A 22,959-nucleotide genomic window follows, 5' to 3' on the forward strand; every position below is an offset into this window, starting at 1 on the left:
AAATAAATACCAAAAAGCTCACCACAAAGTCTGGAATTCCCCCATACCTCTTAGTCCATGGGGACACAGACTGACCTTTCAGATGCCTGATTTCCTCAGGCTTTTGCCTGAGATGAAGGCTGGCTCAGACAGTTTGAGTGTTCTAGGCAGGCAGGAAAGGATTACTAACATTAGCTCAAAATCTTAATTGCTCTACTTAAGAGGTTGCATACTTGCCTAGAGCTGGATCCAGCACAGAGAGAAAGCTCTCATTGACTTCACTGGGATCTGGATCAGCCTTTCAGGTTTGAAGGAGCCAGTGAAGTGGCAGGAAGGATGGACATTTTCCCTGCTTGTACAAAATGTCATGGCTCTACTGACATTTGTGCAAGCCGAGCCTTTAGCCCAGGACACGCACAGCTTTATGAAGTTATGGCATAAAACAAATTCACGAATTGCTTTTCTATGCTAAGGGGCAGCAGTGAGATGCCAAAAGTCTTTAGGAATCAAGAGGTGGACACCCCAAAATGTTCACACACCCAGAAGTCCAGTTGGAAGGACAGTCTTAATGCAAAGAAAGGTAATGTCTATACATGTTTAACAGCAGCAAAGAAATTTATCTTTGATTTCAATTGACACTAATGGCAGACAGTGGGTTTTAGCCATTTTTCTTTACTGATGTTTGCAAACTTCTGAGACTGTTTCCTTGCATAGACCATTTTTCTGGACATGGGTGTTTTTCTTGACAAAACCAGCCTAAGCTGTACAGTCCACCCAGTTGTTTCATCTCAGCCTGGGCTACCACAGGCTATGTGGCCACACAACTGCTGGTGTTGCTGCATAGGGAAGTGGATCCACAAGCTGATGCTGGATAAGAGTCGTGTGAGTGGATGACACAGCCAGGAACAAATGGGCAAGAAAGTGCCTGTGGAAGCACATTCTAAAAAACTCCCCTCATTTGTGCCCAGAGGATGTGGAGTAATGCTGGTCCAGGTTGCGAGATACACCATAGAAGCATTTTACAGGCCCTGAAAGCCCTCATGTTGTTGCTGTTTTGTGAATACAGAAATTTATCTTTGCTTCTTTTAAAAATATATATATATATGTGTTAAACATTATACTAATAGTTTTTTTCTGTTGAAAATAAATAAATTCTCTGTGAAGTATCAGAGGGGCAGCCACCATGTCCCAGCTAAATGGTTTGTTTGTAGCAAATTACTTTCTATTCTTAAGCAAAAAGATTTTAATCAAGTGTCAGAAACAAACTACATCTTGACAGATTAGCAGGGTTGATGCTGTTAAAACAAATTTGTTGCCAGATTTGTTTACAAAACTTCCCTTTCAGAGATGGGTGAACTTCCTGGAATTTGACAATCTTTTGAATAAATATTGTGGAGGATTTGTAAAATGAGCATTAATTAAACTTTTCCTCTGAGTGTAAATCAGGCATTTTGCTCAGTGTAAAAAAATGCATGCAAGCAAAGGGAAGTCTTTTTTTTGGGGGGGGGGGGGTGGAGAGGCAAGGAAATCTGAGAGCTCTCTTTCCTTTTCCAAACAAAATTGGGGATATAATAACTATGACTAATACAGGAATTGTAATTTATACATTAGTTTTGAGATATCCCTTTTCAACTTTATTCACAGTTCTGAACTGAGCTCAATATGTTTGACTTCAGCTTTCAAATCCCTCAGAAGTTTGCTTATTTTTTCTATGATTTTTTTTTTTTGTTTGGCAGTGTTGTAGTTTGGACTGGACTGGCCACTGAGATGAGCATGGGATTTTTTGATACTGACTCCTACACATGACTTGTGTTGCTCTAACGAAGGCCTTTGAGTGTTAGTTTGGATGGGTGGTATCACCATTTCAGACAAAGAGATAAGCTTACTGTCATCATCCATTCATTCTGCTGGGGTATCTGAAAGGACTAGATGATGAAATGCTCATCCTAGCTAAGGAGAAAATAAGGATAAGTATTTGCATTCCACCTTTTGCACTACTGCAAGTTGGGGGGGTGGGGGGGTGGGATTTGGGGGTTTTTTAAATTTTTTTTTAAGTGATCATGAGGAAAATATTCTTCATTTATGAAACAGGAAACAGCAAACCTGCTCTTTCACGTCTAAAGTCAAGAAACAGTCACTGAAGAGCCCATCTATTAGAATGATTTTGCTCCATTGGAGAGGAAATCAAAAGATGGTAACTCTTTTCTAATAAAGCAACAAACAATCCCCTCATCTAGACTAATATTATTTTTTTTTTTGGTCAAATGCCACTAACCTGGGAAATTAGTCCTTGACAAAAGCCTTCCACTCCTACCATTTGGAAGGTATTGTTTCTGACAAAGCTTGTGGCAGCAACAACTTGAGGGACACCAACATCAGGTGAACTAAGCACACAGGTTGTCAGTAGGTCCTACAGATAAGTTATGGAAGAGTTCATGGACTTCACAGAACACATAGGATTTTAAAAGAATGTATCACTCTGGCAAACAGTCTTCCTTTGATCCTTTAGGTATCAAATCAGGAGGACTGATTCTTCCCAGTTATCATTCCCTAAAAAATTTCCAGCTTTTGAAATTATCATGACTGGTCTTAAAAGGTTTGATCAGTCAAAGTTACCCCATGCTGCCGCTGTCCTAATTAAATTAAACTGCACTGCGTCCATCCTTCCATAGCCTTGCTGCGTGCATTTGAGCAGTGTTTCCCACAGTCATACATACGAAGCCGCATGTTGGCAGGATGGATAAGCATCTCCATTTTAAAGACAGCCTCAAGCTTTTCCTTAAAGAGGCTAACACTGCCACTAACAACTAGGAAATCCTGGCAGATAGTCCACATGAATATCTCTTTCTATATTTGCACAATGTCAAGCACACTATCAGCACTGAATAAATAATAATCATAGAAACCTGGAGTCAGCCAGGAAATAGCTGTGAATGAGATATTCATATTTTAAAACTTGAAACTGCAAAATTATCTTGTTATGATTCTGGGAAAACTGTTCTTTTCCTTTTTCCCTGTTGTTGTCTTTTCCTAAAAAAAGAAGAAATGGTAATCCTGCTGCTGAATGTACAAAAAAAAAAGTTTACTTGGTCCTGTATTACAGAATTACATTATCTGAAGTACCCTGTCTGCTTAATACATAAAATCCCTCCAAGGAGCAAAATGAAGAACAGTCCTGATTTTAAATCCAAAGAATCCATTTCTAACTGAAAAAAAAAAAATAGAAATTGCATACAAATGTATTATATGGGAGAAAGAGGGAGAGCAGCTGAAAAACAGTTTCACCAGACAATCTTGTTCTTGATAATGTCAGGACAAAGTCAACATTTTTCTAAATATGACTGAAACACCATGTTAAAAGGGATTTATATGAGTCATAAATCTTCAAAACAATGAGTAAAATTCATGGGGAATTCAGTCTACAGTTCTATAGAAATAATAATACAAGGCAAATCCCTTTGGTAAAACAAGTTAAATTTGGTAACACTTATTTAATTCAGACTCTTGACAAACATTCAGAGTTGCTCTTTCTTCACAAAAGAATCAATTATGTCTCCTTCTCTGTTGTGGTGCAGGGCTCCTATAGTACACTAAGGGTATTTCAAGATGGTATTTTTAAGATTACAGATGAGAAGAAACAGATTCTTAAGGAACTTTAAAATCTCTTTTTATAATTACTGCCAGGGATACACGTACAAACATCTTTTTTCACGTATTGGTCATCTTTAACAGAAATACAAAAAGATTCAAGGAATGCCTCAGTATAATCAAATTGCAATTAAGTTAGTTCAGAAGCGTTTGTCAAAAGATATAATGGCAAGATTATAGAGAAAAATAAACTGAAAACACAGAATGCCAAAAATCACCATCTGCTGAGATGATGGAGTATCATGCTCAAAGCTGTTAAGGTGTTACTAGAGCTGTTGTATGTTACAATATTAAACAGTTAATTGCAGTTCATGGGTTTTAAGTAAAAGGACTGGGAAGTGCTTTTTACCATAGCAACCACAAAAAAGAAATCTCTTAAAGCATGTATGCAATGTGCTCCAACAAAAAAGCAAAATAAATATATTTGGAATTCAGCATTTAAACTATAATTATTCAGAGAAATTCCTCTTTCCAAATTTACATTCAGAGTATCCTGCAGAAAACAAGACATTCATTCTAAAATTACCAAAATTCTTTCCTGCGGGACAAGAAGATGTATTAGATTCTGTATCTTATCTCACTAATAACTGTTAAGATGACTCCTGCTGCTTAGGTAAACAGAGTAAGGAAGAGAATGGACAGAAAATAAAGGAACACTTCTATCATCTCACGGATGTGTGGCCACTTGTGCTGCAGGCAGGGTACGGGTATAAATGAATCGGTCAAGATCACGTGTACTATTGTTTACCTTTTGCCACTCCAACTATTTCTGCTGTGTGCTGAGGTCAGCCTATTTGTGCTCTTTTCGCATGAGAAGCAAGTTACGGTGACAACATTTCTGATTGTTTAATCCCAGCTCAGGTGAAGTTTGAGAGAAGGAAGGGAGAAAAGGAAAGTAAAATGACAGTGACGTCATCATCATTCCTTAAATATTAACACATGACATTTTGATACTGATGGAACTTTTTATCCATGTTCCCTTTTGAAATAAAATGCTGATGAGTAAACCATCTTTCCAGATGTGGTTCAGTTTTGATGGAATAGTTATTTTGATGTATGATTCTTCTTAAACCTTTGCAAAGGCTGGATAGCTGTAGGGACAGCACATTAGAGAGGCAGCCCAGCAAACTACCTGGACCAGTTATCTAAAAGGTGAGATAACAGGTGAAGTGCAAGAAAGAGCGAGAAGGAGGCAGTTCCTGCTGGTTGCTATACCCAGAGGATACACTGAGGGCAGGAGACAATAGGAAGGATTTTATTTCACCAGCCCTGAACAAACTAAAGGTTTGAATAAGGAAATATTTTTGAAACATCTATTGTAACCGCTGACAACAATTATGTCTGTGTTATCTGCCAACTCCCATAATTATCTGCTGTTGTTTTAAAATTGTGTATGGGAAATTTTGCAAAATCTAGGACCAATAATCCCATGGTTGACACAGCATGCTCTTAGACTCTTACACCACAAATGTAGTGTGAGAACTGAACAGAACGGTTGGCTACATTAAGATTCAGATTGACAAAGACAGACTGAGGGGGTTTCGTCAGCTGATGTAAAAATTTCCATAGGCAAAAATATTAAACACTGAATAAATGGAAGAATTCACCTACATTTGAGCACTTCCAGGACCTAGAAATGCCTTTTGAGTTTTCCCTCTACAAATCCAGAAGACGCATGTTCGTGGCTCCGTGCACACATAAATTGTCCAAACAAGACCATTTCTAACCCCTCCAATGTAGACTCATCTTTCTATTTCAAGGAATTAATATTGTACCGCTATTAAATGTTGTGTTTATCAAGGGACTGTTGTTAGCTCTTTTCACCACAACTCACTCTGCTTCATACAGCCTCTAACTTCACATTAATTTTCATTTATAACAGCATGTCATAAGTTTTGCCCCATCAGTTAAGAACAACTTTAGAAATATTAAAAAGTGCCCAACTCTACTGTGACATGAATACATAATTCAACAAAATGCCACTGCTTATGCTACTAATAGATTTGACTGAGTTGTATCATTGTGCTAATTATGATGATGTGTGAGGGCACAGAAAAAAGGCTCCACTGTTCTTGTAAACAGAAGAGTAAACACCTCTTGCCATAGAGAACTGAGTGTCAAAATATGCTTAGACAATCTTCCGCGAGATTTTTCAGGCCACCATACATAAAGCCTTCTGATTTTCGTAGCCTTCCTATATCACAGGCTGCAATTGTAACAGTATTTTGAAGTCACTAGTAGCTGCAGTACCAAGAGGAAAAAACGCGTTCTTAAGGCAGAAGGAAAAGCAGGCATTGTATTAGCAGATTATATTATAGAGTCCTTGAATGCACATATAAATGCAAATAAAAATGTAAGAGCTCAGATTTAGTAAATGCAGAACAAGACTCCAGTTCCACACAAGGAGGAAGAGGAGTTTGTGTGTAGTAGCTGCTTTGAATTTGAGTATTTTAGTTGATTTTTATTTTTATTTTTATTATTCAGCAGATTTAAACACAGACAGAGGGAATCCACAGACGACCGCTGTCTTTTGAAGGAGAAGCATTTTTTTTATCTGTCAATTAAAAGATTTGGGAAAGAACAGCCAGTTCTGGCTATAAACTGAAGTTGAACTCCAAAATATTCAAATTATAATTTTATAATGATTTTTAGTTAATTTTTTTTCCCTAAAACAGTATTGCTCACTTTTCATCAGTCTTGTAACTTTTGCATATACCACATGTCACGTGCTGAATATGTACAAAATAAGACTTGATTCAACGCACAGAGCTGTATCAGTGGAGGTTATTAGTCAGTTAAAATGTTTGATGGCCATGGATGTACAAAGATTTTCTTAATCTGAACCTGGAAAGTTGCAATCTTAGCTCCTATGTGTTTCAGAAGTGTGTACGCTTCATAGGCAACATGGGATATTCTTCATAATGTCTCAACTTTTATTTTGTCTTCTTGACTAGCTTTGTTTTTTCATTTACCCCCAGAGTATCATTAGTATTGTGTGCTTATACTTTGCCTGGTTGGAGAAATAGTGCCTTAGGAACATTCATCAAACCATAGGTTTCCAATAAATAGACTATCAAAGAAGAACCTATTTATACCACCAAGAGGAGGATCTAATTAAAAAATTCATTAGATCTGTGAGATCGTAACTGAGGCCTATCCACATCTGGTCTCTGCAACTATATTGCCTTTGTAAAATGTCCGGTGAGGAGTATGATGACAGAAGCGTAGGGTAGCATGTGAGACGTTTTGAAGGATGACGGTATCAAAACGTCTGTGAAACAACCTCTCGTTGCATGTAAGCCAATGCTTAAATATCAAACATATTTTTTACTTCAGTTGCCTTTAGTTGTCAGGCATGTCACTCACTATGCCCCAACTCCTGCTAAGGCCTTGGCATCCATTTGGACTGAGTACAGAATTTGCAGTGCTTATCAGAAGATACTATCTTTGACTCTTCCAGGTTGGGATGGAAATCTTATCAGGACAAAGCTCCTCACAAAGTTAGCACGTCGATACAAGGAGCTACAAGAGACTTCCCTGTACAATAGATGAGACACAATTGATTTCTGGCACTCCACTTCCAGCCTCAGCCAGAAATACAAGACGAACAGGCTTGCTTTCTTCTGTGATTTCAACATGTCTGCTTCCTGTACGAGCTGGAAATAGGACATACCATAACAACTGTCAAAACATTTCAGAAACTCAAGCAAGGTGTGACTGAAGCCAGGTTCTGGGAGCAGCAAGGGCTTAGGGAGCCATGTGAGCAAGGTGGCCCCCTCTGCTATCGGGCTGATTTAGGGTCCAAACGTGGCTTCCACCAAAGGCATTGCAGTCTGACCCTCATTCAAACCTCTTGTCTGGGAGGACCCAAACTTTCAGAGCCATGGATGAATCCCCATTTACAGTGGGGATCAGGGAGCTGCTGGAAGACGGGGACAGCCTGTGCACCAGCACTCGTGGAAAATGGCGGGCGGGGAAGCAGGCCCCTGTGCTGAGGGAAAGGGGCCTCCAGCCAGGGCCGGGGCAAAGCTGGGAAGGACTGCTGGCTTCCCAGGGAGAGTCAGAGGAGAGCTGGCTGCTGAAAGGAGGGGAGAGGGAAAGGGGGCTTCCCCCAAGCAGGTGAGGAAGCATTTAGAGAGCAGAAGGGGGCAACTCCACGCAGCTTTGTGAGGAGAGAGGCAGCTCGCTGGTGGGAGGGCGAGAGATGACTCAAGGCTGGGAGAGATGTACAGGAGAGACCTGTCCTCCACTGAGGAGAGGCAGGGGAGAGGAGACGCTCCTAACTGCAGAGTAGGGGATAAAAAGCAAGGCAGGGCATATTAAAAGACATGTTAGTGTTTGGTGAGGCAGCTTGAGCCCAAGCAGGAGGGCAGCGAGTGAAGGGCTGGGAGCAAAAAATAGGCCCCAAGATGGTGCTTTAGCAGAGTGACCTGGTGGGAGAGGAAAACCCACCCTGCAGTGACAGGGAAAAAGTGGTAGAAAAGAGGGAACAACGTTCAGAAAAGGGAAGCGTCTGGGAGAAAGAGGGATACAAACAGGAGAAATATGGCATTCTACGCTGAGGAGGAACAGAGGAAAATTGATTATGATGCAGTGAGGGAGACGCAGTAAGTTGTTGTTGTGTGCTGCCAACACACGCAAACATGGCTGGTGAACAGAAAGTTATAATATACATTATTCAGCGGGGCAAACTTATTTTTTAATGAAAGTATATTTCTATGCCTACCTCATGAGAAATGTGTGAAGATCTTTGGGGACCCATGTTTTGTGGTTTTCGTTATTCACATGGGCATTATGAGAGAGCAAAGCTTAGGAACGTTGAATGTGGACTTAATACTGAGATGAGGTAACTTTCTCCATCTCCAAGTGTTTTTATATCTCATAATCTAAAGAACTTTGACATGTCTTTCAAAAACGCAAGGAACTCCTACAAGTTTGTTGTATACTGTCCCAACTGGATGGTTAAGATCCTTCCTCTAGATTCTAGATACAGCCTTCAAAAATATTATTGTTGCCATTATTTATCAAGAAACTGTTTCAAATAAAACAAAACAGATAACTATTTAATAAGTAAAATACAGGTGATTTCACCACACCAGTGCTAGATAGGCTTAACAATTTTAAGAAGCAATACAAAACATGCACTGACAGTGTTTTAAAACAATTACTCTGTGATCTTTCCTAAATATCTGTCGATACAGGGAAATTGAATTTTAGCCTGTCAAGTACTCTTTGACCTGTCGTTCATGCCTCCCATCTTCCCAAATAGAAACACCATTAAGAATCTACGCCTCAGCCTTCTGCAGTGAATGCACTTCCCCGACCTGGTCTAATCCTCAGCTTCTTGCCCCAAGTCCACCTAATGAAGTGTTAGACCAGGGACCTTGGGTAGTGTGTTTTAAGAAGTGAATTTGAGATCAATGTTTCATATGGGTTGTACCATATTGCTGAGACTGGGTTCAGGTGTTTGACGGAGGCGAGGACACGGGGAATGTCCTTGAGGGAGAGAGAATATTGGAAAGGTAGATAGGTCTGAACTGAACTCTCAGAGACTCCTGGCTGAAACCTGGAACTGTTGCAGAAAAAAATGAAAATGCTTTGCTTCTTACAAGCAATTGGTAAGTCCCTGTGTCCAGTGAAGATGCAAGTCTGCATTGTACAAAGCAGTCCTGTGATACACTGATAGTTACCATTACTAGCTTTGGTATCAGAAACACTTCAGCTATGGTAATACAGTTGATAAGATAAATTATCCTCTTGAAAAGCAGGATAAATTAGCTGCAGTATGGTGCTATGTTAATGCATTTAGACTACAACCAATACTTGAGCAAAATTGTTTAGAACAAGCTTTTAGACACTGGAACTGAAGGTCATGCCATTTATTTTTTCACAGTGCTTGCATAACTCGCATGGGTTTAAAATGTGTAGCAACTGTTGATTTCTACCTCTAGCTCATGGCCTTTTTTTGGTAGTACTTTTTCTTCAAACTTTTCAGAGTTCACTGTAATAAGTTACCTTATTGTGCATTTTCTGTTCATAGATATGTGCAGTATACCTCTCTTTAGATTTACCGTTTCAACTGATTAGTGCTGCTGTAGTGTTTTGAGCATAGTTTTGTTTTGGGTAACGCAATTTGCAACACTTGTTTGAGAAATATGTTTTTGTTGGGATACAAGAGTATCTCGCTTTGAATTTCTTTGTCAGTTCTCCATTTTTCTGACTGTTTCTTTTTTAAGTGCTGGCTTCTTTGGCTAAGATGGAACCAAAAGCTTAATTTAGGGTTTTTTTTCTTGTGTTATTTCAGAGGACATTAAAATAGATTTCTCTGCTACAAGTGTCTATTTAATACAGTTTTCTAGCTCAAGTCTTCTATGATGGCACTCACAGGGTGTTTGAGACACCATCTGAAATTACAAAGAGATCAGAAATAGTACAGGGACTGAACTTCTGGCCAGAGTGTTTCTAGGGAGACTGGCTGATAGTGGTTTTTACATTTGTCTTGGTAAGTACCATCCTGTATGCATCTTCTTGCAGAAACCTCAGATATAGGACTTTTCAAGTACCTGTTTTGTTTAATGAATTTAGCTACTCAAATTATCACATAGCAGGCTAGGATGCAACACTATTAAAAAAAAAAAAGTTGCAGAATCAGTTTCACCAGAGAAAGGCAGGACTATCTATCTGGTGGGTTTTGCACCTTCTCAATACAAACTTCTCTGGTATCTTTTCCCCTGAGGTACAGCTCTAGTATTAAATAGAAACTTCATCTATCCACTGTGGAGACTACAGATAGATAATCTATAGGTTAAAATTAGCATGAGTGTAAGAAACCGCTATAAAAATAATTTGCACACGAGTCAACATATACATTAGTTTTACAGTTCTTAAAATCCTGGAGGAGGATTGACATTTCTGTACTTCTGTGACTGACAGCCAGCTAGTTTGCTGGTGCTTTTCTTTAAGGAAGTCTCGTGATTCATTTATTGTTCTATTCACACCAAAGCAGATACCTGGGTTCATAAAACTGTCTGCTGTGTAATGATTTCTGCTATATAGGATAAAACCACTGTTATGGTAAATTCATTGCAAAATAGCATCCTGAGAAGTACTAATGGATCTCTTGCCAAACTGCTTAAATTGTTAATGACTTTGTCACAAGAACATCATATGTTTATAATCTTATCATGATACTGAAGCCTTATACAGCTGGGATTTTTCTAATACTTTTGTAGCCAGTTTGAAGCCATCTGGTGCACCGATTGCCAGGTACACACAATTTAAAGCAGAGGGTCACAAATTTTTGTTATTGTTATTGTGACTATGCATGCACCTTCAGCAAACTCATGATACTTTCTCAGTGTATGACTGTGGAGTTGAAATGTAATCATGTCATTATTTATTTGTACATGGTGACTACATATGATATTCCTGGTAGCCACATGTGAGAATTGATGTTTTAGTTTGTTATCTCTTATCATTTAGATACTGAAAACTACATAAATGTTGATCTCCACATAAGTCAAAGATTGATACACAGCTTTGGATCTCTTCTAAATGTCATAACTTTTCCTGTGCTTTTATAAAGCCCAAGTCTTTAACTATAATTCTAGTAAGTAGATATAGGAACATATGATTTTTATCTCCTAGTTATTTAGCGGAAAGCTTGCATTTGGAGATCGTCTTATTAAAAGACTAGTGATATATGGATTAAAAAGATTAGAGTTACGGTTTCATCTGTATTTTGCTGCTTATTAATTAAAGGCCTTAATTTTCTTATAGTTTACTTTGTTATGATTGGATCACTGTAGTATTTAGAAGCTGCAACCAAGATCAAGGCTGCATTATATTAAATTCTGAAAAAACACATAGTAAAAGGAAGCGCCTACTTGGCAGTTGAAATAAAACAAGATCTACAGGGATTGGGGAAGGACAGAAGTACCTTTCCTGACTGACTTAATTATTTTTCTATGGCAGAGTGACTTGTTCAAGGTCATAGAAGAATTAAGTTTCTGTATTGGTGAGCAGGTGGAAAAGAAACAGAGGATGTTTAATCTGCACTTTCATGTGCAGTTTTTTTACTCATTTCCTACAGAAATAAGTCTTCTGTAATCATGTTTGTGCTTTTCCCTCCTTTTTTTCCTCTCCACCCATAACTTTTGGATCCGTTGACTAATAGAAACAAATTTGAAAACGGAGTAAAAGTCTTAAATAGAATTGTGTTTCTACAAATTTTGTGAAAACAGATGCTAGGAAAAGGGAAGAAGAAACCACCCGAATGCCCTTGCTATGGTAAAGCTGCAGCCTGAGTTCACATTCACAAGAGAGAACTACGTATATTCCCAACCTTGGGAAAAACTTCTATACGGTCAGATCGGCTCTCTTCCTATTTCACTGTAGGGCTCCAGAGCATAATGCAGTTGTCCATGCTACATACACAAGTTTGATTTGGCTCCCATCTGGAGTGAAACAAGTAGTGTTCTTGGGGACAAGCCCTGGTGCAGAACGGAGGCTACTTTTCTGCAGCTTCAGGACTTGCACCCTACAAGCCAATGGAGACAAACTGATCTGTAGGTTGCTCAGGGATGGGGCTCGTTCTTTTGTGCAGATCACAGAGGTAGCACAAACATAATTAAAGCAGAACTTGCACTTTTCAAACAAAAGGAGCTGATCACTGGAAAGTTGGGCATATCTGTTCGGATGATTGTGGAACCATTTGTTTAATGATAATGTTGTTCTTGAATACATATGGTAGGGAGGAGGAAGAGTTCCTTTGGGAGGGCTTTGGAAACCTTTCTCTCAAACTGTAAGTCACTGGATTGTTTTAGGAAGGAATTGGTACATCTTGCATCTTTGATTTTATGCTAATTTTCCTTCATATGGTCTGTTTCTGTTAGAGCCTAGACTGTAGATCTGCAGTGTGTCATGGTAAGCAGCATGTAGATTAGTGCCATGTGTTAAAAGTTGGAAAGTTTCTTCACTTTTTTTGCTTGGTTTGTGGCAGCTTGTATTAGTTTCCCCCTCCCCTTTTTTCTCAGTTGTGTGGTTAGGAATTGCTTTATTGCTTGTGTATCCTGTGGCAGTGTTTAATATTAGTCAGATGTTTGGCCATACGTACTTCCCTGAAATCTTATGTCAGTTTTCATTGATGGGGATTTCCTGGGTGCTCACGTGCCTTTCTTTTCTATCTTCTCTCCAGATACATGTCTTGGGTAATCACAGAAGTGTTACACTATAAGCTGTGCTTCGTACCTTCTTTAATTATAAGACTATTTGGCCGCTCTCAAGACTTTTGCACAACTATCTTGCAGTGAATTTGAGCACAAGTACCAAACATGGTTGATTATTAACTTCATGTCATTTATCATTCCTCCTAAGGAGCTCCATCTTGCTATTCCTGACTGAAGAGTTTTATGTCTAGTGAGCAGGGTTTTCAACCTCAACATAAGCAGTTTATGTCTCTTCTTTATTTTTTATTCCTTATTGATGATTATGTCTCTTTATAATTAAAAACACCAATCATATCCATTTCCAGCTGAATTTTGCTAGACTGAGTCAAGCTCTTCTCATACGACAGACTCTTAATTCCTCTGACCATTCAGATAACCCTTTCCACGCTTTTTTTTGTAGGAAGATTAATTTAAACTGGTGGCTAGAACTGTACTTAATATTCCAGAATAATTCTTGCCAGGACTTTGTATTATACGACGACTACTCTTCCTGCTTCTGGAAATTCTGTGTGTAATATATCTAAGGCCACACATCTTATGGCTGCTTCACATTTGTTGCTAATAAGCCTGCTGCGATTGACTGGTTCTCTTTTGGGGGGTACTTTGGTGAGCTTTCTGCTCCTTTGATTAATTGTGTTCCTGTAGTTTCCTGTAGCAAATGTTACATGACTGGAGGCACTCTGGCCAGGCCATATGGTATAAAAGGGTATTCATGACGGGACTTGTATATTCCAGCTACTTTTTGGAAGAGGTGGAGTGTGAATGCTGTCTGTATTTAATACTGCATCTGTTGACAGTGTATATAAGGCAAAGGGTGTTTGTCCTTTGCCCCAAATGTTTATTCATTTTAGCACTGTAAAGAGACCAGTGTCAATGAAGTTCTAAGAAATTTACTTAAACCCGCTGTAGACTGCAGTACCATGTACCTTTCTCCAGGCAGCATCAACAACTCCTGTCCTGCCCCTCTGGCCACTGCTCCAATCCTTGACAGGCCCTAAATGCAATTCTTTTTTCTTGAGTCTAGATTAGTTCCATACTTTGCTTCAGTGCTGTCCCACAACGGTCTGAACCAGCAAAAAGTGAATGGTGATCAAGAGTCTTAATTGCATGGCAGGGAGGAGAGGTAGGATGGGGAAGGGACCACTGAAGGCCCACGCCACCACTCCGAGAAGTGTCTGTTGAACTATAAACTTCAACCGTCAGTACTGCTGGGGCTGTATGAAAGATGCAGCACATGGAGTCACTGAGGCTGCTCAAATGAAACCAAGTCCTTCACCATCGGTGTTTATGTTTGGCTTCATAGGTGTGAGCTGGAGCAATAGGCTTACGATGTAACTCCTTACCGGAATTAGGTATATTGAGTACAAAATTTTGATGGTAGTGTTATTTTCTATTTTCACCTCAATGGAGAAATAAACTAAAAATGACACAGTACTAGATGAAAAGCACGTACATCCCATAAGTTATGTAGAGCGAGATGAAAACCTGTGTGTTATTGGAGAGGAGCGGGACCTGCGAGTTCAGAGCTGCTGTACCATAGCCTAAAAAGACCAAAACAAGCAAAAACCCATTTCCAAACAGCCGAAGCCTGTACTCAGACACAGATGAGGTAGTACTCGGGACAACAAAATGGCTGTGGTTGTGGTTATAGGTGATCCACAGGGGCGCAGCTGGAGGCAGTCGGGGGGAGGGGGAGCCCCGACAGTGCGTGGCCGGTTCCGGGCGCCGCCGGGGCGCCGTGCCGCAATTACCGAAACCGCGTCCCAGGCACTTACTGCGGGACGCTGCGAGGCGCGGGGCGCGCAGCCCCGGGGTGCGCAACGCCAGCGGCTGCCTTCCCCGGCGAGGCTCTTCGGCCGCCTGCCCCGCTCCGCTGGGCGCGGCGGCGGCTCCGCGGGGCCAGGCCGGGCCGGGCGGGGGCGCGGAGGGGCAGCGGAAGGGGAGCGCGGGCCCGGCGCTACCCTCGGGGCGGGCAGCAGGCCCGGCTGCCGGCGGCGTCGCGGAGCCCGGCGCGCAGGCGCGGGGGGCGCGGGCATGCGCGCTGAGCGGCGGGGAGCCCGATCTGATAGGGAGCAGGGGCTGACACTACCCCCGTGTGGGCGGCGGAACGTCCCGAGGATGACGTGCGGCGTTCTCGAATCCCGTGTCTCGCTCGCTCGCTCGCCGCCGCCGCCGCCGAAGGAAACGGGAAAAGCAACAAGGAGGCAGGAGCAGGCGCGGCGCCATGGCGGCCCTGGAGCGGCCCGTGCCCAGTCCCGAGGCGTTCCTGGGCCAGCCCTGGGCCGCCTGGGTGCGGGAGGCCGCCCCCCCGCACGCGCACGGCGCCGCCCCCCCGCACAGTAAGGGCAGGGACCGGCCCGCGGCTCGGCACGCCGCTCCCCTCCCCCGGAGCGCACGCACGGCGGCGGGGCCGGGGGCCGGGGGGCCCGGGCGGGCCGACCCCCCCCCCCCCCCCCTTCCCCGCTCCTCCCGGGGCCGCGCTGCGCGGCGGGAGGTGCCGCCCCCCCGGGCGCTCAGCTGACGCGCCGAGCCCCCGGTGCCATGTGTGCGGGAGGCGCTGGCGCACGCCGTGCCGTGCCGCTGCCCCGCGGCGCGGGCTCCGCCGCTGGGCCGGCGCCGCGGTGGGGGAAGGGGGCGAGGGGGAGGATGCGCGGCGCGGAGGGGCCGGAGGATGCTGCGGGGGGGGTTGGGGGGTGGGCGGAGGGTGCTGCCGCGGGGGGCCCGGCGGTTCCGCTCCCTGGCAGATGCTCCGACCATTGTGCTTTTGCTGTTGCAAATAGAAACACCGCTCACCTCCTCACCTCTCCTCCTCCTCCCCCCGCCAAACAATAAATGCACACCCCTGGGCCCTCGGCGCTTCCTGACTCTGCTTCTCTTCTGCAGGTGTAGATCTAGAAGAGACTGGAAAGGAGGGTGGAAAAAGCAGGGAGGTTATGAGGCTTAATAAAGAAGGTAAGTGGATAGTGGTGGCACACCTCTCTCTACCTGTCTGTCTCTTGGTGGCTGTGGATGACTGTGGTTTGGCCTTGACAGGGTAGTCTAATAGCATGTTGATCTCCCTGCTGTGAAGAATGTTTCAAGATTGGATACATGCAGATGACACTCACTGTGTTAACTTCTTTTGAAGTACGAGTATAACAGGTGTATGTATGCAACTGACAGACATGGTAAAAGATAAGGCAATTTTAAGTCAAAAGACAACTACACATCAGTGGCCATATTGGATTTTTTTTAAGGACTCTGTCGCTTCTTGGTGCAACACTTCACTTGCTTCTGTGTGAAGATAAGCACATAAACCTGTGCGGCAGCTTTAAACGTTATATTATCATTGGCGACTGTAGTGAAAAACATTTTCACTTGCGGAGCGAAATGGTCTGTTACGATCTTTGAGTTCATTCACTTTAGCTCAAGTTGCATTTTATTATTTAATTTTCACCACCGAGCGTGACATACAGTCACCTGAGTGGCTAACATCTAATATTATCTTACATTAGCCTAACCCATGCGTATTATACAAAACCAAATATAATAGGTCATTTGGGTCGTAAGGTTTTCTTCTGGTACCGTAAGTATGAATAGGCAAATTCCTGGCTATTGGTATTTGCTAGTATGCCATGCCTGACACAGTCAGTTGCGAGAGTAGAAACTTTAGTGGTGAGTGTAGGCAAATCAAATCGACACATTTCGTTTGTGACATGCGCCATTAACATCATGCTGGGGTAACACCTAATGCAACTAGTGAAAGGGTTTGGGACATATTTTCATATAGCTTTCTGTTTGTTTCTGTTCTGTTAAGAAAGCGGTATACATATACAGCCTTTCTGTCATGAGAAATATTTCTTGTAAAGTAAGTTCATAATGAACAATCCCATCATAATGAAACTTCCGTGTGACTTACTGATGCTGAGAGAAATCCCGCTATTACCTGTAATGTTGTAATATATATTCTGAAATGATGTTAAGTTTCTTGTTATATTATAGTTGTCATTACACGTGTGTTTAATTTTAGCATCTCGGCAGCTTAAAGGAATCTTATGTTTTCTAAACAAGCTCTTGAAAAAAGAATGAATTAATCAGTAGCGTAGATTTGTGTGATAAACTATGAAATTGGAGTACACATTAAATAAAATTATTTAAAATACCATAAAACCTCCCTTTTGAAAGACCTTTATAGAGATGCCAAGCTTGATCGTGTTCTTGTCTTGATTCTCACGTGCCTGAACCTCTCTAATTTGCCACCCCAAAAATAAAGAGGTAGAACTGGGATTTCCACGTAGTATATCTATAGGTAAAAGGTTCAAAGCTCAAACAGTTTATATGTCTATCAGTAATGTTTGATTAAAAAGTAATAGAACAAAAATCTTGCTACTGGACCTTGGCCTTCATAAGGAGCTTAATTTGTTGAGATTAAATGTTTTGCACCTAGAAGTCTTTGAAAACAAATTCTTATTGTAAGCTTACTTGAGACATAAAGATTGAAGCGCATCCCTACTCCTTAGTCCGTACCTAATATGAAGATTGTTTCCTAGAACGATGCAGTTTAGATTATCAGACCTAGTCTATCACTGTTTATTTCTGGGGGGGGTTAGAGACTCCGTTAAAGAAGCTCTATTTAAACTCACTGTCCAGAAAAATTATTTCCAAACAAAGTGTGATGTCGTTGCTGACATTACGATAGTGACAGGTGTGAAACACTTTCTAGCGTTTATAGTACTTACATTGTAATACAGTTTAAAAAACCAAAACTGACTGTTATATTTAGAAAATAAAAAGCTTTAGGAATTTTATTGTTTCCAAGTAGTAACTTGCTTGAAAGTGAAAGAACTTTCACGAAGCTTGAATAAATTAGTATGTGTTGAAATGTTTCTACTGTATTCACTTAAGCAGTCTGTTAATACAGGTGTTTTCACCACACCCATCTGTGTGTCTGAACACCCACTGTAAATCTTCCTTGAGCCTCACTATCCTTATTAATAAAGGTGGGGAAAAATTTGAAGAGTTAGATTGGTCTGCAGAAAACATTGCTCATGTACTTGCAGAAACGCTTGTGTGCTTATTCTGATCTTGCCCACATCTGTCATGTGACATTGACTTTTTGTATTTGCTTTGTTCATAGTCAAGAGTCGGGATTGTGCTAGGTCTTAATGCCAAACCCAACTCATTTTTCTTTGCAATCTTACCTGTTTGTGTAGGCCTTCTTATGGCATTTGTGGTGCCAGGAGATTGTAAGCGGTGTCTTAGAAAAATCTGGTATAGTAAGTACCAGAAAATATGGTAATCGTACCTGGGGGATGATGGACAGACAGGACTTTTAAAGTATCGAAAATTACTGTCCTGTTTGATAATCATAGTGTAAAATCTGATCTTTCTGCATTTACTTCTTGTAGTATTTGTGTGCGTTTTGTCAGCTTTTGTTGATACAACCAGATTTACATGGCCGTTCACTTGTAAGCAGTTAAGCAAGGAGCCTTTTTAGACTAGTGAAACTGTGTGTGTAGAACGTGGTGTGGGAAGACAGTGGTCTCCTCCAGACCAAGGTGTTTTACTTTTTGGTATTGTAGAAAAAAATGATGTCAGATGTCAAAAAGTGCTTCCAGCTAGCTTCATCCCTGCATCACTGCCTCCTTTCTGGTTGTATACTATTTGTGTTTAGAGTGATGGGCTGCTCTTCCTCCTCTTGTTGACCCAGACAAGGACCTGGGTGGCAGCATTCCCTGGTGACAGTGGGGAGAAACACTGCCAAATCTCCGCCTGCCAAAGTGGTTCATACTTCTTAGCACATCCGCTGGGCAAAGGGGTTGCAGTCTGGCTGTGCTGTTCATTTCTGTAATGTGAGAGATGCACCAAGGCCGCATGCCCCCTGTGCCCCACCTTTAGGGCAGAAGTAAAGACATAGAAATACTGCTCACAGCTTTCCTTTATTCTACAGTGTGTATGTAGGCAGCACAGAGGGAGTGAAATTTCCTGAATGCTTGTTCAGTTTTGCAGACAGAATTGCTTTCTGCATGCTAATACTTAACTTTATGTTTTCCTTTAGCAAATGTGGTATGTCCACAGTTGACTTTTACTGGCATGTAGATTTGGGGAGAGGAGATTGCCAAGTTGCAAGTGTTCACAGAAAATCAAAAATTTTATGCATAAATGTTTGCGCCAGAAAAAAACCACTTATCTGCTTATCTAATCAGGAAGCAGAAACAGTATTGTGTAACTTATCTGACAAATCACTACCAACCAACTGGCTTAGCTAAAAGAGGGGTTATCAGAATTGTAGCAGTGTTTAGAATTTATATTGAATTTTAAACAGTGGAATGGTGCTTCTGGAGAACTGAAGATTTTTTTGTGCATAGTAAAAAGAGTCTATATTTAGTTGTCAATTTGTGTCCTGTAAAAAGTCACAGTAGCTTGAGATAGATACAGTGATCTTTTATTATCAGTCATAACCTGTAACTGACTTCAGATTAATTTTGGAGGCATATGTTTTACTTTGTACAGCATTCAAGAAAATAGTAGAAGAATGTAAATTTAGTTGTCTTACTTAGAGAACTTTTATTAATAATAGGTTGAGCAAATGTGCAATCATTAAGTGCTGGGAGTACCTTTAGGTAGGTACAGGCTGTAAAGGAGCAAAAGATACCCTGTGTATCTTCACTAACTACATCTGGGTTAAATGTCACCTATGGGATCCAGATCTATATCTGGGTACTTGGTGTCATAGCCAACTTCAGTTTCTCAGTTCAGTGGGTTTGTATTACTGAGGTTTCAGTCTGATGATGTGTGTATTTTGTCTTAGTCTTTTCACTAACCGTACTGACTCATTATTGTTTAGCGTTAGGGATGTTACATAAATAATTCTATTCCGTTTTTCTGATGTTGTATTAAATTCGAGATTCTCTATGCTTATTGTGCAACCCCAAATTTGACCATTTTACTTGATGATTATACATGCAAACTGGAGTTTTAGATCTATTGGCTAGTTGTTTACGATATATTTTACCTATTTTGACTTCCCATATAAATATCTGATGGCGAGCTTTTTGGTAAATCCCTTGGCAACACCAGAACAAAATTAAAGGGATACCTATTAGTTTTGCTTTCAGTATTTTTTATTCTTCAGAAAAATATCTTGATGATTTTATCATTCTTCGTGGAAAAATAAGGAGTTAAGGGTGTTGAGAGATGGTAGGAACACTTCTATAGGAAAAAAAGCATATAGCATACCACATTCTATTTTATAAAAAGCAAGAGGAAGAGAACTAAAATTATTTACGAGGAGATTGTGAAAGAAGAGGAGACGACAAAAACAGCTGGTTAATGTAAGCATAGGGGTTGGGGTTGATTTTTTTTTAATTATTATTTATTTTTTGTTTACTAGTGGTTTGCTGTTAGTCTCCTTTAAGAGCATATCAAACAAAAACGTAAGAATAAGACATTCTTGTTTTTCTTAGCCGCCTTCATCTTTCACCTTTTTGTGGTGGTAGGGAATGTTGGAAAGGGCTGAGAGGGAAAGGAAGTTATAACAAAGTTTTAAACACATACTCCAAAAGAAAGAGGTGAGGTTATTGAATTTGGACTGCCTTAGTTGGTAATTTTGGGTTGGTGTTGGTTTTGGTTTTGCAGTGGGCAAAAGAGACGTCTGAATGTTGTATAATTTTCTTTCTCTTCCCTGTGAGCTAATAAAGGTCTTCCAGAGATACTGGTCCTTAAACAGGTGTAATATTCAGGTGGAGCTCGAGAAGTGAAGGAATTGGCAGGGTACAAAACTGTGGCTGTTGTCAAGAGAAACTTTTTCTTGTGATTCTTATCTTTATACTGGGAATAAGAATAGTGAGCAAAGGTCCCCATGGGGGTTTTCCTTATTTTTCCTTAGGGTGAGAAATGACAGTAGGATTGAATTCTGGTGAGCTTTCTGGTATTCAAATGCCTGATCAGTTTAGTATACGATATCTGACTTGGATTTTTTTTTTTTTTTCCCCATGGACAGCTTCTGCAGGGGCGTGATGTGGCTCCTGGTTGTGGCTGTCACCTCATTTAATGCGTCTCAAGGAATGGTGACAGAAGAAGAATGAAACATTATGTATGTGATAGTGCCCAGAAATTTAGTCAGAATTGTAGTTTATCCTCATAGTTACATAGTTATTTTCTGAAAGCTGTCCTTTAGTTTCATCAACCCACACACTGGATAAAAAGAGTGGAGTAATGGTAAAGCTCTCTGATCAGACATTCTGTATTTTGAATCAGGATTTTGATGGTTTTTAATATGTATCTAAAACTGTTGTTCTATAAATGATTCTGTTAGGTGGCACATATCTTGATGGAGTTCAGGTGATATTTCTCCCAGTATTTGTGCAACAGTTATTCTGAAAAGGTTAGTTCATCTGGAATTTAAGGTACCTCTTTTGAACGCTGGCGGGGAAACCATGTGTGTTTTTCAGTCAACTGACAGTGCTGTCACTAAAGATCTGTCTCTGTCATTCCTTCTACTTGTTGTAATTTATAACAGGACTTGAGAAAGAGGGAAATGACGTGTTTGCTAGAGCATACCCCAAACCCTGGTGTCACCACAGAAAATGAAATGACTTCTTATATCTAATTTTGATTGAGATATAGAAACATGTGTGTTTTCTTATTGATCTGCCTCTGTCTGTGGTTAATAGTTCATAGATGAAATATAGGTTTCCATGTATAAAAAAAGACTACACAAGCGCCGAACCATTTCTACTGTGAAATGGAGTAATTTCCTTGAAACGGGCCTTTTGTTCCTAGCTAATTAAAAATTAGGACATTATCAAGTTCTGTTTTACCTTTGAGGCAAAAAATGTTAGCCGTTTAACCAAAGCTGAGGTGTATGAGATGGAAGCAGTGGAAAATGCTATAGAAAACATGTTTCAAATCACATTTTGTTTAAGTTGTGGATCACAGGAGTCCTGTAGGCACCCAGCATAAGTTTCTGTTAGTCCCAGTGAAAGTTTAGATTTATAATACTGCATGGATTATTAAGAAAGATCACCTTCCATAAAAATAGTATATAGATATGAGTATTCCTTAACGAGTTAACTGTACCATAAGGTTATATGTGCTATGACAACTTGTTATTAAGAATAGTTTTGGAATAACTAGCAAGAAAGATTTTCAGTTTATATGGGAATGGATTAATTTACTGGATCTCTCTGTCTTCCAAGTTCAACTTGGTGCAGAAGTTCTTCAGCTTGTCCTTGAAAAAGCTGATTCAGGAGTTAATGGTGCAGGATGCCAGGTGAAGTTGGTGTCTTTAGGTAATTTATATGCCAAAAAACCTGTGGTGAATGCTGTTGTGACACAGTGACAGAGGTCTTTCAGCAAGCCTATAGCAAAAAGTCTTTGATGGTTCTTTTGCTGGATGAGAGATAGACGCCATGTGGATAAAATCATCCATTTTTTTATTGTAGTGCTGTGCAGCTGTCTAAGCTGACTCAGATTGGAGATGGAATCCAGCACAGTTGCTTAAGACCAATGTGGGGCAGCGGAAAACCAACTATTGCATGCATCATTTCTCTCTTTTTCTTTTTTTGTCTCTTTCTATGATTGAATGTTGATGATTTTAAGGGAGTGATTTTGTCATAACTCGTTGTATGGCTTATTAAAAGTTATTCTTGAAAGCCACTGATGTTGCTGGAAAAGTGGGCTTTCTGATTGCTCTTGGTCCTGTATTCGGTGGAAATAGAGATGAGTTCTGAAATGTTGTGTTTATTATTCAGCAATTTCCTTTCATAATTTACTAAGTTATATTAATAATGCAGCCCTTAAGCCCAACACATCTTCCTATTTATCTGTATTCTTGACAGCAATTAGAATTTAGCATTATTTGGTCTTGCTGCTTTTTGGTTTCTGTATGCGCACATTTGTAAAATGTATGGTGTTAAAAATAAGTGGAGTTTGCTGAGATCAGAAAGAGCATCAGCTAGAAATAGCAAAGAACTTGAAGACAAAACTTCTATTCTAGGTTCTGCATGACCACTGATACCAATGTACGTATAGTGCAGTTTCACTTAATCCCTGGGCCCCTCCCGAATCATCTGTAAAACGGAAGCAGTTGTATTGTGACAGAGCTGTGCTCAGTACACAAGGG

General features: G+C 40.7%; 1 protein-coding gene across 3 annotated transcripts in view; it reads left to right on the forward strand.

The window, feature by feature from the left end:
- The first annotated feature begins 14,925 nt into the window (after window positions 1-14,925).
- ATXN7L1 (ataxin 7 like 1) overlaps window positions 14,926-22,959 on the forward strand; it is a 118,527-nt gene continuing 110,493 nt past the window's right edge. Inside the window, exons 1-2 of one of the 3 annotated variants that reach the window (XM_054217013.1) lie at window positions 14,926-15,193; window positions 15,738-15,806. In XM_054217013.1, coding sequence (XP_054072988.1) covers window positions 15,079-15,193; window positions 15,738-15,806 — 184 coding nt within the window. In that variant the 5' untranslated portion in view covers window positions 14,926-15,078. The remainder of the gene's footprint in view (window positions 15,194-15,737; window positions 15,807-22,959) is intronic. The other 2 variants (XM_054216921.1, XM_054217533.1) reach the window with 2 other exon arrangements.

Source organism: Rissa tridactyla, chromosome 1 (assembly GCF_028500815.1).
Source record: "Rissa tridactyla isolate bRisTri1 chromosome 1, bRisTri1.patW.cur.20221130, whole genome shotgun sequence".
Taxonomy (NCBI): Eukaryota; Metazoa; Chordata; class Aves; order Charadriiformes; family Laridae; genus Rissa; species Rissa tridactyla.